Here is a 19,628-nt window from a genome sequence, read left to right on the forward strand (position 1 = left end):
GGCAAGACTGGTCAGGAGTGCCTGCATATGCCAAGACAGGAGGAAAGACAGCTGGCAGCACTGGATTGCAGTCAGCTGACAGAAAAGACAGGACAGGCCCCAAACCCTACGACTCCAAACCCAGAGGCCCAGGATTTGTGCAGTGGAGATCCCTCATCACAAAATACTCAGAAATTTTAACTGTACCTAATGATCTTCAAATGCTCTCCACCATTTGGTCTTCAAGGCAATTCAATTGCTAAATGTTATATGGGAAATGTGAGGGACCCAGACTGTGCTCTGCACTGCTTGAAGAGGACAAAGTCTTCACGATCACCAGTGCCTGATCTGCATGAGACCAACCAGCAGTGTGGCTGGAAGGCAGCAGAAAATAGCTCTTCTCTTACTAGTAGCTGCAGCAGAGTGTTTTGTGTCCCCTCACCTACTAGGTTTGAGGTCAGGATTTGCTCAAAGACCCTCCCTCACTGGCCAAGGTTATGGCGGCAGTAGTCATCTCAATCCCCTCAAATCCCCACTCCTGTGGTCATTGGTTCTCCAAGATCTGATGGGCTTCCCCTCCTGAGCACTTGAACAATGACGATGGATGCCTACCTGTCCAGGAGTTCCCAGTCCTCTCCACCCCAGCGGTCCCGAAACTCTTTTGTGTTCATGCCTCCGATTTTGTCCAGGTCAGACTTGTATATGCCCAGGAGACCAAACCCATTCACCTCCCAGTAGCCTGAGGAGAGCACAAAAGAGGCACAGCTTTGTTGGGGCTTTGAACCATTGATGGCTCTAGCAGAGCTGCTGGAGTGAGACTCAAGCTACCTTTAGCACAGTGTTGGCACCAGGGAGCAAACTCAGCACCAAAGCAGAGCCAACCATGCCAACCAGCTTTGGGAATGAGAAAGGCGTGTGGACAGACAGCGTGGTCTGTCCTGTCAACTTGTTAGCAGAGCCTCTCACATCTCCTGTCTGGCAACACAGCTCCTGGACTGTCCCAGCTTCCCAGGGTTGTCCCTGTGCCTGGATGGCTCAGGATGGCCACCTCTGTCTAAAGGAAATCCTATGCTAAGATGATCTGTGCCACTTTTCTCCCTCCAGCTTGGCTTGTTTCCCTCAGCCCTGGTCTACCAGCTCTCCTCGGGATAGGCTGTGCCCCCTAAGAAAAGAGAGATATGGACAGACAGGAATAAAGGAGGGTTTTTCCAAGGTCCTTAAATCCATAAAGAGCCCTAGGAAACAACATCAGACAAAGGGCTCTGCTAACTTTTTGATCTCAAATTCCAGGTACCTGATGCTGTTAAACCCCACCCTATGTCTAACACACACTCACGCAGTGGACCTAGAAGTACCTCGAGCTCCAGACCCTGACAGTACCAGAAGAACCAATCTAGAGGAGGCAGGCACTTTCTTCTTTCCCCATTTCCCAGAGTCTGAACCGAGGAGGCTCCACACCCTCTTACCATCAGGCCACTGTGGGGACATCCCGCAGTGCAGCCTCATGACCATGGGTGCAAAGGCCATCTTGCCTTCCACGCAGTGCTTCCTGATTGAATCAATGACTCCAGCTGGGAAGTGGATGTGGAGGTCACACAGGAAGACAATGCTGTGCGGGTCCTGCAACCAATCATACCGGTTGGGAAAAAACCAGGTTGACTTTCAGAAAGTCTTTCTTGAGGGGCAGGAAGACAGAGACATGGGAGCCAAAGTCTCATTACTGCATCAGAAACTGAAATCCCAAGGGCTGGAAAAATGTCCATTGAGTGGATGTTCAATGAGGAGTGTGAAATACCATGACTGTGGCCTGGCAGAGCCAGGATCACGAAGCTGCTGCTGCTGCTTTCCCTCCTGTCTGACAGTCCCAGCAGGTGGACAAGAATCAAACAGAGCACAGGCTCCTCAGAATAAAGAGACCCTTACTCTGGAAGGGCAGGAAACACACCTACATTTGAACTGGTCTGCTAGGCTACTCCCTTCCCTAAAATCCAGCGTGTTCAGTACCAAAGGCAGTGGCAATACCAGACACATCCTGTAAACTTCCCTGTCCACCCCAAGGCCCCCCTGACTCACCGTTACGAGGTCTATCCCCGCCTGCAGCCCGGCAGAACGCTCGAAATTGCCCGTCAGCTTCAGGTACCGATATCTGGGGGTCAGAGGTGAAGGGGAAGTTCAGAGGCACAGGAAGCACCGCAGGCAGCGCTGCACCAGCACTGGGCTGTGGAGCTGCCCTGGCCCCGTGCACCCTGTGAAGCACAGGAAGCCTCTGCTGGGGGAGCGCACAGGCCCAGCACTGCTCCCAGCCCCAGTGTGCTCAGAGAGTCTTGCCCCTGTGCAGTGCCTAGCAAAACTCTTCTCAGCTCTAGCCCAGCTCTGTCCTAGGACTAGACCTGGAAACCCCTGGCATGTAAGGGAAATGACCAGCCAAGGCTGTTTCAGATCAGAGTAGGGTCATTCCAGCAAGCAGAGGTCTCCACGCTCTCTGTCCCACTTCTCACAGCTTTCTTGTCTTTTCTGCCCTCCCCCTGCCCCATCACTGTGAGACTTGCTTTCTCTTCTCTCTTGCAATCTTGAAACAAGAGACAAATTCAACAAATTTGGCTGGAAGACTACACCAGGTATTGCCTTACACTTTTCTAAAACGATTCCATGAAAATATGTGTATGCACATCATAACAAAAACATATTCATGTGTATGTGCAAGGTCTGGATGGATGGAGTCTGGTTTTCCAGCTGCAGCAGGCTGTGGCTGGTCAACAGAGACTCCCAGATGTGCTGTTTGCAGGCACACGTGTGTGAGTGGCTTTTTGTGACCAAGCAGTGCTCCCACCTGTGCAAGGTCGACCTTTTCAGAGCCTTCTCTACATCCATGTCATCACTGCTGTAGTCTGTGATGATGATGCTGAAGTAGGGATCCTTAGTGACTCGGAATAGCTCTTCCATGTCAGAGATGAACTGCAGCACCCAACGTGCCTGGTTTTTCACTAGTTGTATTGCAACACAGGGAGAATCAAAGCAAGCTGATTTCAATAGTGGTGTTTTTTCATAACAGGCAAGGTTTCTTGCCTTCTGTTAAACCACAACAACCTTTCATGGATGATGAAATAGGCCCAGGCTGAAAACCTGCTCCAAGGAGCCAAGGAATCAGTGTGGGTTCTTTCCCACCATGTGACAGGGGTTTTCTCCGAGGTTACAAGCCATGGGTGCTTGGGCCCTATCACATTTCTGAGGGTATTTAACTTGGAGGGAACAGAAACTGGAAGTGACCCAAGTAAGGTGGTTGAGACTGGCTCAGACCCACTGCCCAGGACTGCCCTCGATGTCCTGGGGAGGCAGGTCCCCCTTACCTGGCACCACAAAGTGAACCACGGCCCGGTGGCTCCAGGAGAATCCCTGGGGCCAGCACAGCTCTGGCTCGTTGGCCGCAGCCATCAGATGCCGCCGGCGGCCCCATGCCAGGTTCCTCATCTTCCTCTCGTCCTCCTCGCTGCCGCCAGCGCCCTGCCAGCCCCGCGCAAAGACGTACTCGGAGAGGCGCACGAGCCGCCCCCCCTGCTCCCGCAGCTCCAGCTCCAGCAGGTAGCGGCTGCCCCGCATGCGGTCCTGGCGCTTCTCCACGTTCACGATGCGCTGCAGCTGGAAGCGCCTGCAGGAGACACGGCTGCCCTGCACACCAGCCCCCCTCTCCCACCTCCAGCCCCCCTCTCCCACCTCCAGCCCTGCTGCACTCCTTCCTCCAGGCCAGCACAACCTTTTTTGTCCCCGGCTTCCCCCTGCTTTGCTGCACTGCTTCCAAAGTCCCATGGGAATGTTTAGCACCTGTTTCTCCTAAATCCACAAGCATGTGGGTAAGACCTGGTATTCCAGCCAAGAGAAAATATTTGGCAAGAGAAATGAAATAAAGGTGACACAGAAAATAACAAATGTGTCTGAATGATTGTGTAGGGCTGGTAATAGTGAGTGTATTCAACACCACCTACAACGATCTTGGCACAGGGAGCGTGTTTGGGCTACTGAAACCGGCTCATTACAGCTTATCAAACAAGAATATGGAGTAGGACTGAGCAATCATACAGTAAAAACTGGCAGGACTTGTACCTTCAGAATGGCCAAAACTGGATGAAATGCCAGGGCATGCCCTTTCGGATCATAACAAGAGTTTCTGCTATAACATAGATGCTTGTCAGTTAAAAATCCTGAGAAAAGCTTGTGTGTACTGATCAGTTACACCTGACTGACTGATGTGACCCTGAAAAAGCAAATGTGATCTTAATATGTAGCATTAGGCCTACTTCCAGCAGGCATTAGAAGCTAGTAACAGCCATTCCAGGATACTGTCACTTATGCATAGGAAGATTTGCACCAACTGAAACCTGCATGGAAAAAGATGGATAAAAAAATTATAAAAATTAAGGTCAGGCCAACAGAAGGGTCAGGAGTCAGATTGTTTAGCTTATGGAGGCACAGAGGAAGTGTGTCTGTTTGCCAGAAGGGATGGTAAGTCTTGAGAAGAAGAACCATTCCAAGACCATGTAACAAAAGAGCACCAGCAAAAGCTGGTACCATTTCTCAGGCACAAGAGGCGTGCCTGAAGTCCAGTCTTTTACACAGATTCCTTGCCTGAAATCTTATTTACCACACCTAGTTCATCCTCTGATTCTCACCAGTTCCTCACACAACAGGTATTCCCCTGCAGCATGGTAAACCAGCCCTAGGACAGTGCCCCCCAGTTTTCTCACTGTGCCTTACCCTTTACTCCTCTGGTTGAGCTTCCTCAGGAAGACACGTGTAACTTCCAGGGCCTCCCTTTCTCTTAGCAGCAGATTTCCTGAGGTGTTGCATTTCAGGTCAATCCAGTCTGTGCGCAGCATATGGAAGTCCAGGTTGCTCATGCTGAAGGTCTGCTCCCAGTTGACTGCCTGGTCAAACACTGGTACGTAATCGAAATCCTCCTCATCCTCCTCCTCTGGCTCCCCATCCACTTCTTCCTCTTCCTCTTCTGCTGCTCCTCCGGACTTGCCCTTCACAGGGGATGCCACCTGCACCTGTCCTTTGCCCACATCCCCCTTGTTGGCCACCTTCTGCTCAGCAATGTAGGACTGCACCTGGCTGAGCCACTGTGGCAGCCCAGGCTGCTGCCTGGGGCTGGCAGCAGTCACCGCGTGTCTCCCGGCTTTGCCAGGGACTGGGCCTCCTTCCCCAGCTGGCACGGTGCCTGCTGGCTGCAGCCCGTCCTTCGTGGTGCTGAGATCTCCTCGAGGTCTCACCCCTGTGGGAACTGTGACCCCTGAGTCCCTTGGGTGGCCAAGCGACTGCTGCCTTTGAGTCACAGTCCTAGAAGGAGGGTTTGCCCTTCTGACAGGCGCTCTCCCCTGGATGGCCCTGGCATGCTGCGGAGGGCTCCTGGAATTGTCTTTGACTCCAGCTTTTAAACGGGGTCTCTTCGTTACTGGGTTTCCCTCCAGCCCAGTCAGGCCGAGGCTTTGGTTGTTAGAGGCCAGCATGGCTGATTTGACACCAGACCTTTTTGTCCTTCTCCCTCGTATCTCCTCTCCTGCATTGCCACCCATCAGCGAGAGGAGCCGGCGACGCTCCCGGAGGGAATAGTCCTCGGGAACGTTATCACTGCCCAACACACTGCTGGGAGCGTGGCCCGCTGGCTCTGCCCTCCCTGTGCCGGGGTGCACGGGGGCACTGGTGCTCTCCACATCCTGCTCCTCGTACTGCAGGTCATCCAGGTTCCCCTCCTGGGAGCCTGCAGGATGAATCGAAGTTACACCTCTGGCATCCTCCCACTGCCTTCCCTGCCCTGACCAGGCACCCAGCAGGCAGGAGGGGCAGCTACTTCTCGCCTCCTCTCAGTGTTGTCTCTCCCGCTCAGAGGGACAGGGATGTTCTCTCACGTGGGAGCCGTGCTCTTGCTGCCACCAGCCTCCTCAGCACCCATTATCCACCACTGCCACAGGCTGTGGAGCTCTCCAGCTTTGTCCTTAGCTGTCGGTCTGGCCACAGCCCTGCAGGGCAGGTGTGAGCACAGGCTGCCACGCTGCACACCTCTGGCTGTGCTGCTCCTGCCCGTGTTTTTGCTAGAATTGCACCTGAGCTAAGCTGTGGGCCTGAGAGCTGTCATGCAGCCCACTGTTTGGTGAGCTCCCAACCTGCCCTTAAGAGAAGTAAAAGTGGCAGCAAAAGTCTCCTCCCAGACACAGCAATCTGGCAGGGAAAGGCTGTGGCTTCCTTGGTATGGAAAGTCAACAGCTTCTTTCAGCTGGTGCTGCAAGACCACACTCCAAAGTGCCAGATAAAAGGATCCTCTGGGTTCTGGCATTAGGGCCCCTACCTGGCTGCTCTGTCTTTTCTCCAGAGTCCAGGCTGTTCTCTGGCCGATCCATTTTCATGTACTTGTAAAATCCAAATCTGCAGAGGGAAGAGCAGAACACAAGTTTGATGAAAGCTACTCTGCCCTTTCCTGGAAGGAGGAAGAAGATCCTGAGCACAGGGAGGCCATCATCAGTTATTTCTCTAGGAAAGTGACCCTCCTTAACCTGCAAAAAAGTCCTCCTGCATGGGTGGGAGTCCTTGCACAAGGTGTCTGACTGTTGCAGGGAGGGAGCATGCAAGCGGCAGTTCCCTTATGGGGCCACCACTGGGATTTGGGCACCAGTGAGGATGAGTGACATGCATTTCTTCCCCCAGAGAGAGGCCTGGTAGTGAGCACGGTTTGGCTTTCACTGTGTCAGCTATCAGAAGGCTTCAGCCACTGGCAGGCCAAGCTTGCTGGGAATACACTCCCTGATGCAGGAGAACAAACATGCTCTGACTCAGCTACTGGGTTAACAGTGCAAGAAAAGCACTGGTAGTTTCCACTTGAGACCTAAACATATTTTCACTTAAGTCATCAAAAGAAACTATAAATGCTTTAATGTTTTGCAAGACTTACGGGATCTTTAAGAATTAAGAAAATTCTACAGAAGTGAGCATGAAATTCCACACCAATTCCAGCCTTCAAGCTCCTCCCCACCCTGCTAAACCCACATTCACAGCATCCTACCTTTCCAAATAATAAGGGTTTTCCTGGTAGAAGCATTTGTTGTCTTTCTCCATGTGGCTCAGACGGCTGTAATCATTTGGGTAAACAAAGGATAAATGAACCTGGGAAGAAGGGAGAAAGACAAAGTAAAACCCTCATAAATGCCAGACATCAGTCACAAGGTGACCCAGATGTAGCTGCAGGGTAACCAGCCCTTTTTAGAGGGAGCAGGAGTTGCTCACTCTCTGCCTCTCCAGTAGCAGGCTGTGAGAACTGAAAACAGAAAGAAGCATGCTAGGATACATGTATGGATGTGCCTTTTCCTCTCTCTCTCAGCATCTGTCCACCCCTCTAACTGTGAGCCTAAGTCCTACAACAGAGGGAGAACTAAGTGGGAGAGAGGTGGGCAAGTCCTCCTGAAGAGAGGACTTTAGTAATCCACACGTAGTACAGTCCCCCCATGGAGAACGAAATCCTCAGCCACTGTGAGACTCCCTGTGAAGGCAAGCTCAGGCCCCATGGCTAATGGGATCTCTCTCCTTCCTCCTCGTGTATTCCTGGGCAAGCACCCGATTAAGAAACCCAACTTACGAACTGGAGCCCCTGGTAGCGCTGCAGAGGAAATCCATTCACCAGGTAGCTGGGCTTGTACGGGCAGTCTGGCAGGGCCCGGCGCACACGGGACTTGCTGAGCAGAGGCACTGCGGAGAAGGAACACACAGGCAAGAGCTGCAGGAGGAGCCCTGCTGCAACCCACGCACCAGCTTAGCCACTTCTGTCCCCGGGTTCTATTTATCCATCTGAAATAGTAAAAAACAGATTAAACAAACTTTCTTGCACAGCTCAACTCTTTACATTCCTTTAAGATGCTTACACAAAAACGTGCTTGGGGATGTTGTGTGAGCTGCATACCAAGAAAGAGGAGCTGGCTTTAGTCTGTGCTTTCTCTCCTACAGTGACCGATACTGTCGCTGCCCCTCTCTTCTGCACCAGGGATAAAAAAGCACGGCCCAGATAACCGCGGTGTGGGAGGACAATCCTTCCCAGCTGTGCTCCTGCACAGGCTGCAGTTACCTCCTCAGCTGCTTTGCAAGTCTTACCTTCATAAAGAGTGTCCCGGGGGTCAGGCTTCAACATGTCAGCGGGGTGTGCCCTGCTGCCGGCGCCATCAGCAGGCCGGCTCCTGCCACTGGCCAGCGTCTGCGGGATGTGCCCAACCTCATCCATCTTCAAGAGCGTCTCGTCTAGAAACCAGAGACACAACACAAGGGGGACGGAAGGGCTAATTTGTCCCTTGTCCCAAAAAGCACCTCTCTCCATTGTCAGCCCTTGCCAAATGGCATTGCATCCGTGGCACTAATGCTGTCTCTGGCAGAGGCAAAGGAAAGGCTCTGACACAGAAAGCTGGAGATACAGAAGCTGTGGGGTGGGAACGTGGCTGTCACTGAAGGCAAACACACAGAGTGATGAGCAGTGCAGGAAAATGACCTCCTGCCTTGGACACACCAGCAGTGGTGTGCTGAATAGGCCCCATGCTGGCAGGAACTACTGGACACCTCTGTATTATTAGGATTAAGTTTCTTTTCAAAGGAGATAAAGAAAGGTGAATGGGAGGAGAAACCTGAGGAGCAAAGCTTTTGCCTGTGCTGGAAAAGGATCAGGACCTTGGGGCAAGAGCTTCAGTTACTGAGGAGGATGTTACTCCAGAAAGGGAATGAAGCCCCACAGTAAGCCAAGAGCAACAGGAAGCTCAAACTCCAGACTGGGTAGTGGTTACATTTTTCCGTGGGTGCTGCTGTCACAGGACTTCATGTCTCCATGGATCTTACTCTAAAATGAGGGGAATGGAATAAATATCCATGAGGGAAAAGCAATATCCTCCCAAGGGCACTGGTGTGCAACTTTTGGGTACTGAACTACATGGGACCCCAGAAAGAATGCGATGTCATGTGATACTGCCAAAGGCTAATATGAAAGAGGGAAAAACTATGGGCAGAAGGTGACAGATAAAAATGTGACTGCAGCACTGTACCTAATCACGAAGGGATCTTCTGGGATGTCAGTCTTCTATTCTACAGGGAATTAATAAGAAGAAAAGAGCAGATGGAAAAAGAATGAAGATGGAAGACCTAATGGAAAGCCTAGTCCTGGCCAAATGGCAGGTTTCAGAAAATATAGCAGCAGGTTGCGATCCAAGACACAGCAAACAGATGTCTCCATTACATCAGGGAGTCTTCCCTGCACTCAAGGGCTGGTATGGAAAAAAGCCCAGAAATGTTGGAAGGCAACAGCAGTAGATACGGAAAGGGGGAATGCTGGCAGAGGAAGCTGATGCTGACAAACCTAGGTAAGGGTAAACAGGACTAAGGAGCTTCTTAACTGATAATGCCATCACTTGATGTGCTAAGAAGGGTTGACAAAAGAGGAGGGACTGGACTGATGCGTCTGCAGCAATCCAGCACCAACTCGAAGGGACGAGAGAAAGCAGCATCCCCCAGCACGGACAGTGTATCCTGCTGTGCTCAGGATCCAGAGTGAGGTCTCCTGAAGCGCCACAGCAGCCCCTTCTCCCTGGTTGTGACCAGCTGGCAGCGCACCCCCACAGCTCCCATGTCATGGGACTCAAGTTCCCCTGGCTCGCAGCAAGCAAACTCCATCCTGTGTTACTCTCAATCTAGAACACTCCTCACCTTCAGAGACTCTCCTCTCTACATCTAGACTCCCCTGAAATAATGTTCCAACCTTACTTCCGATTCTCCTGTGTTTAATAATGACTCACACCCTTGTCCAGAAGTCTTTCCCCTGAACTGTCTCCACCTTTTTCTCCTAATGATGTGTATGCCTGGTATATGCCTGGCTAGACAATGATTCACGGTGAAACACTGGATGCTGATACATTTAGGAAGAATGGGGAGGTGCTTGGGAAAACTTGTGATGAAGATACTTACTAGCAAAAAGGGAGAGATATTGGGAGTCAATGACTTTGAACTTCGCTTCTGGGTCATTCAGCCTCCACTGGAACAGAGAAACACATTAAAATGAAGTGCTTATGGAGTTAACCAAGCCTGAACGAAAGGAACACACAGAAGATGTTTTTCACCATGTGGGCTCGCAGCTTCCTCTTCCTCCCTACTAGGACCGAATTGACCCAGCAGCAAAACACTGGGAATGAGCTGAGATCCCCCAGGACACATCCACAACAGGAAAGGACAAAAAGCTGTAATAGACTCCAGAGAAGGCAGATCTATCCCAAGCAAGCAGAGGAAGGGGTCTTGACACATAGCCAGGACTACCCCACACAGAAGTAGGTAAGGGCTCTGGAAGGGATTAGCTGCCTCTCATGGAATGAGGAGCTGTGGCCTGGGGAAGGAGGGAAATGGTTACAAACATCATTCCCGAGCTCTGTGGGGACACACATACAGGACCACCATTTCCACAGACTCACTGCTACTTCCACATGGTCCGTTCCTCTGTCATCCTGCTTGTGCAGCACCTCAAAATAGTACCTGCCTGCCGCTGACAGCCTGTGAAGAACAAGGTGTCTGTCACTAGAAGCATAAAGGAACATTTCTTAGCTTGTCAGCAGACAATGAGTGGAGAGCAACCACACCCATGAAACAACCTAATTCTCAGGGTAAGCAAGGTTAGCGCTGCCAAGAAAATCCAGATCCTGACACTGAGATAGGTAGCTTCACTTGTGCACCTGGAGCACTCCAGACCCTTCTCAGTTAACTCTGAATAACTCCCTCTCAGTGTCAGCTGCTGGGTTTTGGCCTCTGGGAAACCTGGCCAGTTCCAAGGCAGGAAGCTCGGGATATAGTTCATATAGGGGAGTATGGATGTACTGGTGACTGATTGCTCCAGGGAAGAAAAATTCAGTGTTGCATTCCTGCAGTAAATCAGCAAAGCTTCAGCAATACCCCAGAGTAACCCCTTTCTCTGTATTGCTAAATTCTTCAGGACAAGCCTGGGTGCTTTCCCTTGTCCTTGTGATTTCCTGGTCATGTGCAGAGGTGGCTGAGACTGAGGGACTTTGCTCGCTCACCTCACCATGTTTGACTTCTGGCTGTGAAATTTCCCAAACTCTCCTGGTGCGGTCCACTCCTTCCCTGTCTGTGAAGAGACAGAAGATGGCTCTAGTTAAGATGAGTTTCTTCCCTTGTTACTGCACTGACAGTGATAAAAGGAAAATTGAGCTCCCTCTTCCCTCCAATTCCTCCTGGTAAGTCATCTGTGAAATCCACCACCTGTGGACAGATTGAAGTCCCTTAATTGTGAACAAGGGACTCCCAAGAGCACTACCAAGAGGTAAGTGGCTTAAGGTATCACATGTCATACCCATCTGGCATCTGCGCTGACATTCTCTGCAGTTGGGCAGGGAAAGAAACTTGGGAAGTCCAGGGAAGCAGTGAGTCAGGAAGGTCTCTGTTCCCACAGAAACACTACAGCCTCGATGGGAGAAGCCGTGCAGCATGCACTGTACCTTGCCTACACTGGCCAGCAGCTGGAGACCAGAGGGCTTTTCATCTGGACTCAGCCAGAACTCAGCATTGTCATCCGCAGCAATGGCAAACTGAAACTCCCCTGTCGAGAGATGGAGGGAGTAAGTAGGGCTTTGGGTAAGGGCTTGTGCACAGAACAGATCCTGCTCCTCTAAAATGGGATCTTTGCCCTTTTTCCTGGTGAGACCACACCTTCCCTTTTGATATTATCACCTTCCCTCCTTTGACCCTCTCTGAATTCTCTTAACTCTGCTGTGACTGAAAACAAACTTTACAGATGTCGCTGGTTCACTGCCCCTCCTGCACTGGCTTCACCTGACACCTAACCCGGAACGCTAACGAGTCTATGCTAAGTCTCCCTGACACCCCTTTTGTTTCCAGAGCAAATTTGTTTGGATGGAGGCATGTGCACATGGAGCCACAGAGGGAGACAGAGGCGCTTGAGGCTCACTCTCTGTCCAGGGTCACGGGGATGGCAGCTGCAGGCCAGGGCCCGTGACAGAGGGCGAGTGCCAGAGGCTGCTCCGGGCAGAGGCATGCAGCTGGGGATACAGATGCCAGCTGCTGTCAGCTGGCATTCATGGGAGCAGCAGGGACATCAGTGATGTCATGTACAGTCCTGGCCATGAGAGGGAGGGAGGAAAAGCTCGGGGTTTGTTCGTGCCCACATACACGCCATGGGGTTGTGCATTCACAACAGCATTGTTATTTATCTAGCACTTCCCATCTGCTTGCTTCTGTGCTTTTCCTCTCCACCCTACAAGGGAGGCAGGCAGATGTGTTTCCAGCCACGCCAAGGCCACGGCCAGTCACGCACGCCACCCACACGAGGGACCTGGTGTTGGGCTTGCCAGGATGAGGGCACCAGTGGTGCAGCACCAGGAGGGGAAGGAGGGGAAGGTGACAAGAGGCACTCAGAACCCTCACCATCGGTGAAAGGATGCAGGTAGCCAAATATCCGGAGACCATAGTTGGTCCATTTTGGGGACACAGCCAACTTCTTCAGCATAGTTCTTGTCTGAAGTGGAAGAAGAAAAAAATTATAAAAATAATTTTAGATGTGACAGGAACAAGGGGAGAATCAAAAACCGTGGGACAGGTGGGCAGAGGGAAGTACGAGGTTTTCTCTGGGTGGGGTACAGGATGTGATGGAGGCAGAGGAAAAGAGCAAAGCAAATAAGAAATGAGGTGGAGCAGGTGCTGCTGTGGAGGGAAGAGCTACATGGGGGATGCCATTGAGATGGTGGGGACAGGCCATGGCATTCCCTAGCCACTTGGAAGGAGAGCACCAAATACAGGGCTCCTTCAGCCTGTGTCTGAGCCCTGGCAGGCCAGTACACGTGAAATGACCCTCCCCTGTGCAGCAGAGGAGCTGCCACACTTGAACCCTCGTGAAAGCTTCCTGCTCCCTCAGCAGGAGGATGGAGCAGATGGTTGAGAAGGAGGTGGTGGATTTGAACAAACAGCAGGACAGAGCGAGATAGGGACAGAATGTGAAGGGAGCATGGGTGATCCACCTGGGAAGCTGAGCCAGGCAGTGCGGGACACTGCATGTCATGGTCTTACTCACGTGAGGGAAGAGGGGGAAGTGGAGGTTTCTCCTGAGCTGCTCAATGGAGCTGCCACACCAGTCCTCAAACACGTGCAGGTTGGCCTGGCCCTGGAACTAGAAGGCAGAAGTGGGGCACCATGAATTGTTGCATCCATGTCCTGCATCCTTCCCCTGCTCTGACAGCCTTGGCCAGGGCCCCGGTACTGGAGCGCTTGGGAGAGTGAAAGAAAATTCCTCTGCTACGATGGACTGGTCTGCAGCAGACATGGGTCCAGAGCCCATGGTGTCCAGGTCCAGATGCTTCTCATCTGCTGAGGGTGTGGGGTTGGCCCACACGACTGAACAGCACCAGGGAACTGTGCTAATGCTTGGGACATCTCAGTTACACGGCTGGGAGTTGCTCCATCAAGGAGGTGTTTGACCAGAGGGCCGTGCTCCGAGGCCGTGGTGTGGAACACGCTGCAGGGTGGCAATAGCTCCCCATGATGTAACATCTTACATTCTGCAAGAAGGTGTTTTGGACTCCCTCACCATCTCAGGGCTGTTTTCCTGACCTGAGGAAGAGGGGACGCCCTAGGGAGGGGAGATGGCAGATCACCTTCTCAAAGTATGTCTCAGAGGTAAAGCTCACAGAGGACGGTGGGGACGGGGAGATGGAGGCCTGGCAGGGCGGGGAGCAGCAGCACAGGCAGGTCAGTGGGCAGCATGGCCTCCATGTGCCTGCAGAGACACAGAAACACTGAGGGAAGTGGGGGTTCCACCCCGCGCAGCACAGGAGGGTGTGCAGTGTGAGTCCGGTCCCCGCTATGCAGCCAGCCCTGTCAGGAGAGGCTGTCGGTGTCCAGCTGAGACCTGGAGCACAGCCGGGCTGGGAAAAGCTTGCTGGCCACCGTGGGACTTCAGCAACACACTCCTCAAAGGACAGACTTTATTTTTGTCAGAGCCTTTCAGAAGGGAATCACTGTCTGCCCCCCAACAAAGTCCAGTTTCTGCCTGCAACCAGTGGAGCTAGATGCTGAAACCCTCCTTGCAGGACTGGCATCCAACAGTGAGGAATAAATAAGCTGGAGACAGTACAAGCTACCTTAGATGGCAAAATGCTGAGGAAAGGAATAGGTTGCCTTGGGACTGTGGCGGTTTTGCTGTGGCTGCCTTGCCTATATAAGGGCTGTGGGAGCAGGGCTGGGAAAACGGCCTGAACAGCACCCAAATGTCTACAGATGGCAGCAAATTCCTAGTTTTCACTGGAGAGACTCTAGCAGGCCTGAAGCAGCTCGGTGGAGGAGGGTCCAGCCTCTCTGTGCACTCCTGGCAGAGAAACTTCTCCACTGAGTTATTTTTGCCAGGATGGTGGGTTGGGGATGTGTTTTGAAATGAACTGTGGCTTGAAGGAAGGCCGTGAAGCAGATTTGGCTCTGCAGCAGGAATGCTCCTTGCGAGCTGTGGACTTTAGTCGTGCATGCGAAAACCATTTCTGTGTGCCAGGCAAAGCACGTTCACAACCACTGCGATTCTGGAGTGGGCTCTCGTCAGCCCTCTCTCACTGGTGTCCTCAGTGCCAGGGCTTGATGGATGTCTGCAAGCCCACGATGCCCCCCAGTAACATCTTCTCCTCTTCCTTCCTCTGCTGACATCCCTCAGCCTGGATTCTGCCCACCAGACAAGAGGAAAAGCAGCGAGACAAAAGGGATGTAATTCCTCAGAGCAATGCACAGGATCAGAGTGGAGACAGATGGAGGGCTCAGGGTGACGGATGCAGCCCAGAGAAACCCGGGACTCTGCAGGAACTTGCGACACAAATCTCTGCAAGCATGACACTGAATTGCAATTTAATTGCTGTGCAGTCCCGTGCCCCTTGGCCAAATCCAGGTTCACACCCAAGGGTCTTACACTGCTTTTCTCAGCCAAATCAAATAATGACAACTGCTGTTTCTTGTGGAACATGAAGTGAGAGGAACAGGCTGGGCTCCCACGGAGTCACTGCCAGAAACTGAGTCCTATGGAAGCCTGCTGCTACCCACAAGTAATGCAGGTTTTCCTTTCTGCACACTGCAGGCAGCAGGCTCAGAGCGCTGTGAAACGCAGCACAACACTCCCACACTGTGGACAAGCTGGCACTGCAACCCACTCCTTCCACAGACAGACCCAGGGGATGCTCCCAAAGCTCGGGACTGCAATGAAGCTGGCCTGGCTTTGACACGGGGCAGCCCAAACGCAAAACCAGATATTTATGGGGCAAACCCCAAAAGACTGGCTAGACTTGCTCAAATGTTTGCAGAGTAGAACTTGGACCAGTCCCCCTGCAATACAACACTTTACTGCACAGTTTGGCAGTATTAGGGAGAGGGCAGCCTACTAAAAAATAAGGCAGACACCACTGTACTAGGTGTACCATCAATACGTAAAGAGGTAGTTCCCGAGATTTCTAGCCCAACACTCCTGCCTCCTACAAAAGTCTTTACAAAGCCTCCAGAGAGGAGATTCTGGCAGGAGTTAATGAGATCACTTTGCTTTCCTGCACTCACAGCTACTAGAAATAATTAACTGGTAAATAATAAATACTTCTTGCATGCAATTTTAAAATCTTTTCTAAATCAACAGATTTTATCCTGAGTTGCAGCAGCTTAACTTACTTTCTGTTTCCTCTTAAAGGAAAAAAAAGAACATTATTGACAGATAAGTGCTGGCTGCCCAAAGTGCTGCTTTGGGACTGAAAACTGAGCTGAGCTTTAATTTTAGACCCCCACGAGTCATCAGTGTAGCAGCTGTTTTGAAACTCTATCACCTCTGTCCCTCCAACTCAATTCATGGCCGCCCATTACAGGCAGCTGAGAAATTCCTCTGTTTGCTATATGAGTATCCTCTCATGGAACATGCCGGAAAAATCTCCTGCTTGGGGCTTTTGCAGATTGCAGTTATAGATCAACATCGCCACCATTCCCAGTTCATGCACACAGAAATGTCAATGGATTTTCTAAAACACGGTTTTTAGAATGTGATTCTAAAACATGGTTGCTACGTTTGACTTCCCAGCTTGGAACTACCTGGCCCTGTTTTGTAAAGGGCTGGAAAATTTAGGACCTAGCAAGTGACAAGTTCCCCTTCTCCACTTAAAAACATCTGCTTTGAAAATTCTGGATAGACTGATTTGGCCAGAACCAGGTATAGAAGCCATGAGTCTGAGCTTCCAATGAGAGAGGGTTTTATGTGATCTGTGGCTTCCCATTTAGAGGGCTCCTCCTGCCCCTGAGGTTTCTCCCTGTCCCAACACCTCTTCCCAGTTGCTTATCACCCTGCTGTAATAGCAGCAGTGCACGATCCCAGCTCAGACCCAGAACGGGCACAGGTCACACCCCACGGGCACAGTCAGCACAGTGTGAGTGTGCCCTGGAGCACAGCACCGGGGTTCTTCACCCCAGGGAGGGCCGGGCAGGCTGTCCCCCCCTGAGCACAGCGACAGCACGGTCCCGGCGAGGGGGAGCTGAACCCTTACAAGCGCAGGGAGGGGACAGCTGGGCCAGGCCCTTGCCTTGGCACTGATGCAGCCATGCCCCTCCAGGGCTGTGGCTGGTCTGACCCCGGTGCTGACCCTCCCAGGCTGCAGTAATGTCTGCCTGCAGCCCTGGCGCTGCAGTAAAAGACTTTGGTATTTCCGCTTCCTTCCAGTGAGAAATGTTAGATTATCAGCCCCTGCTACAAAAACTGACCGTAGAGGAGGAGCAGGAACACAGAGCCCAGAACTCTTCCTAGCCCAAACCCTCTCATGTCAAAACTATCTGGGGGGTGGCACCACACACCCAGGGGCTCCTGCTGAGCAAGGAGGCCAGGGAAGAAAGATCTGGGCAAGCAACAAAGCTGAGAGGATTGCAGCAGCAGAGACACGACCTCCTGCCCTGTAACTGGAGCAGGATGGAGAAGAGAAGGCTTTCCTAATTTAATCCCGGGCGGCTTTGGCACCACAGAGGCAAATCAGCTGCGTAGCTGCACGCAGTCCACAGAATGATAAACAGGGCACAGAGAGAGCCTGAGCCAGGGAAGAAAGGCGACATTGTGCTGCCAACCAGAAACTCCTGAGTTTGTAAGACTCTTCTGTCTCCTCGGAGTGGCTGCGGCCCCTCCTCCTGCCTGGCCCAGCTCCCCTGACTGGGTGACATTCAGCAGCCAGCAGCTGGGCTTGGCTGCACACTCTGCTGTGCTGGGCACTTGTGGGAATCCATCAAGACAAGTTAGCAACACAGCCCCCCTGTCTGGGTGGGCACGAGTAGACAGGGAAGGGACATCAGCAGAGCAGCAACAGCTCTGTCTTTCAGTCCTCTCAGGAAAGGATGCTTCCTCTTCGGGCAGGTTTGGTAGCAGGACAACACTCCAGCACAATCCTTTGGTTTCGTGCAGCAGCTGTGCAACTGTGCAGGTGCTGCCTGCAAGGGGCTGTGCTCCTGGACATCCCACACACCTCCCTTCAGAGAGAAGGAACTCCTGAGGCTGCGCAGACGTGAAGGAGGAAAGGACATTTTAAATGCACCCCAGCACTGCCCAGACCTTTCTCGTCTCAGAGCTGAGCAGGTGCTTTTGCAGAGGTGAATGAGAACAGTCTGGCTTACCAGTCACTTTCCTGAAAGTCCTCCCCACACCTAGAACACTGTCAAATGGTAACACTCACAGCCCACAGGGCAGGTTCACCCTGATGATAGCCAGGCACCTTTCTGAATTAATGAAACAAAACACCCCACACCTCTCCAGCCTGAGGAGGCAGTGGGTGATGTTGGGAGCTGGAAGACTTTGCTCTGGTGCCTGGAAGTGACAGTAAGGATAGGGACCATCATATGCCCAGGCACCTTGAGGAACCAGGAGCGAGGCTGAACCCTGCTTTCCCCTAGATGCCAGAGCAAAACTTCAGTTAGGGATTTCCAGTGAGCACACTTTCCTACCACATTATCCAAGGCTGAAGACTTAAGCTGCCTATCTCATATCCTGAAACTGAGAGAGGAAAATGGAAACCTGTCCTTTTTTTGGCAATGCTGGCTGCCAGCTCACCTTGAAACTCTGTTAATTATTTATGATTGTCAGGAATATGCCTCTCTATTCAAACAAAGCCCAGCTCCTTGACCTGTGTGAGGCAACCAGGTGTCCCTTGCCCCAGGAATAAGGCTGCAATTAAGTTATTAGAGATGCTGTGGGAAGGGCACAATGGGATTATAAATCCTGGGTAATTAATTTGGGCAGAGTCACAGAAAAACTTAATCCCCAGGCTGGGAGAAATTTCAGTCAGTGGTTAGGAGGACAGCAAGCAGCTCTATCCAGAGCCGTGCCCATGATCCCTCTCCACCTCCTGCAGCTGGTACTGGTGAACCACTGGTCTCTGTCTGCAGTCAGGGGGACTCTGCTGACCCTCTGGGTACACACAGTGCTGCAGCAAGGGCAGGAAATTTTGCCTTATAAGGCCAAAGAGAAAAGTGTCCAGGCCACAGTGTGCACCCCACCAGCTGCACTCTAACCCGGTAAAGGCTCATCCCACACCACAGGTGGCCACTTTCCAGAGCTCTGAGAAATCTCTAGGGAGGGGATCAGTGACACAGGGCACAGCCTCAGGGAAGCTGGGGGATGCCACGCAGAGCCTGTATCGCCCAGTGCCATGGGAGAGGGGAGCAGCAAATGCTTGGTGTCATCCCTGGGCACAGCAGCAGCCCTTGACATCCCGCTGGCTCCTGGCCAGCAGCTGCTCCCCTGAGAGGCAGCCCTGCCTGCACCTGCCTGCACAGCCCTGCAGCTGGAGGAAGGCCCCAGGCTCCAGCTGTGCCCAGCACACCAGAGCCCACGCTCTGATGCAGAACAGATCAATGGTCTGCTCTGCTTCTGGGCACTGGAGGGTGGCTGGTGCTGGCTGCTTCCTGCTGCAGGGACCTGAGCTGCTCCTTGCTCTGGCTGGATGGACACACGCTCCCTCCATCACCAGTGAGATCTGAAGTGCTGAGTGCAGGCCCAGCAGCCTGCTCCCTCCCTGCGGGAGTCACAGAGGCCCTTTAATTTGTGCAGGTCTCTAATCACCTTGAGGAATTTAGTGAGCTGGCTCCATTAACTAAATGCCCCCTGGCTGGTGTCCCTCTCATTACAAGCAGGCTGCATTGCTCCCTTATCTGAAGAGGAATGATGAGATAAGGGAACAGGGGAAGAAAGAATAATCGAGGCATGAAGGAAACAAAGGGAGTGTTTACCCCAGTCTGCAAGGGTCACCAGAGAGGGTCCCTGTTCATGGAAGTGCCACTGAAGTGGAGAAATCTCCACGTATGACACGCAGGGGTTGGACAGTGAAAGCCAGAGCAAGAGCAGAGTGTGGCACTTCTGTGTGCCACAGTCATGTATTTGCTTGTTGGATGCTTGGCCCTACACACCCTAGCCCTGAATAAACTTCACTTTTCAGGAAGGCAGTGGGCTGCCTGCTCTCAGGGAATTGCGGGTGGGTGCTCGGAGCCTTGAGACACCAAATTATCTCGAATCTGGACACTCCAGTCTTTCCAGATGATTAGTCAGGTCTGGAAGTGTCATTAAGCAGGGAGAAGGTGATAGG

The 19,628-nt window shown here is 52.3% G+C and overlaps 1 protein-coding gene across 1 annotated transcript in view; it reads right to left on the reverse strand.

Annotated features, from left to right (window-relative positions):
* Window positions 1-19,628, reverse strand: part of B4GALNT3 (beta-1,4-N-acetyl-galactosaminyltransferase 3) — a 64,711-nt gene that overhangs the window by 4,140 nt on the left and 40,943 nt on the right. Inside the window, exons 4-19 of the mRNA XM_039571102.1 lie at window positions 13,082-13,177; window positions 12,439-12,529; window positions 11,493-11,593; window positions 11,055-11,122; window positions 10,455-10,533; window positions 9,958-10,024; window positions 8,110-8,253; window positions 7,601-7,710; window positions 7,031-7,131; window positions 6,320-6,396; window positions 4,729-5,734; window positions 3,327-3,625; window positions 2,810-2,963; window positions 2,053-2,125; window positions 1,446-1,599; window positions 592-718 (exon numbers count right to left, since the gene is read on the reverse strand). Coding sequence (XP_039427036.1) covers window positions 592-718; window positions 1,446-1,599; window positions 2,053-2,125; window positions 2,810-2,963; window positions 3,327-3,625; window positions 4,729-5,734; window positions 6,320-6,396; window positions 7,031-7,131; window positions 7,601-7,710; window positions 8,110-8,253; window positions 9,958-10,024; window positions 10,455-10,533; window positions 11,055-11,122; window positions 11,493-11,593; window positions 12,439-12,529; window positions 13,082-13,177 — 2,747 coding nt within the window. The remainder of the gene's footprint in view (window positions 1-591; window positions 719-1,445; window positions 1,600-2,052; window positions 2,126-2,809; window positions 2,964-3,326; window positions 3,626-4,728; window positions 5,735-6,319; window positions 6,397-7,030; window positions 7,132-7,600; window positions 7,711-8,109; window positions 8,254-9,957; window positions 10,025-10,454; window positions 10,534-11,054; window positions 11,123-11,492; window positions 11,594-12,438; window positions 12,530-13,081; window positions 13,178-19,628) is intronic.

Source organism: Corvus cornix, chromosome 1A (assembly GCF_000738735.6).
Source record: "Corvus cornix cornix isolate S_Up_H32 chromosome 1A, ASM73873v5, whole genome shotgun sequence".
Taxonomy (NCBI): Eukaryota; Metazoa; Chordata; class Aves; order Passeriformes; family Corvidae; genus Corvus; species Corvus cornix.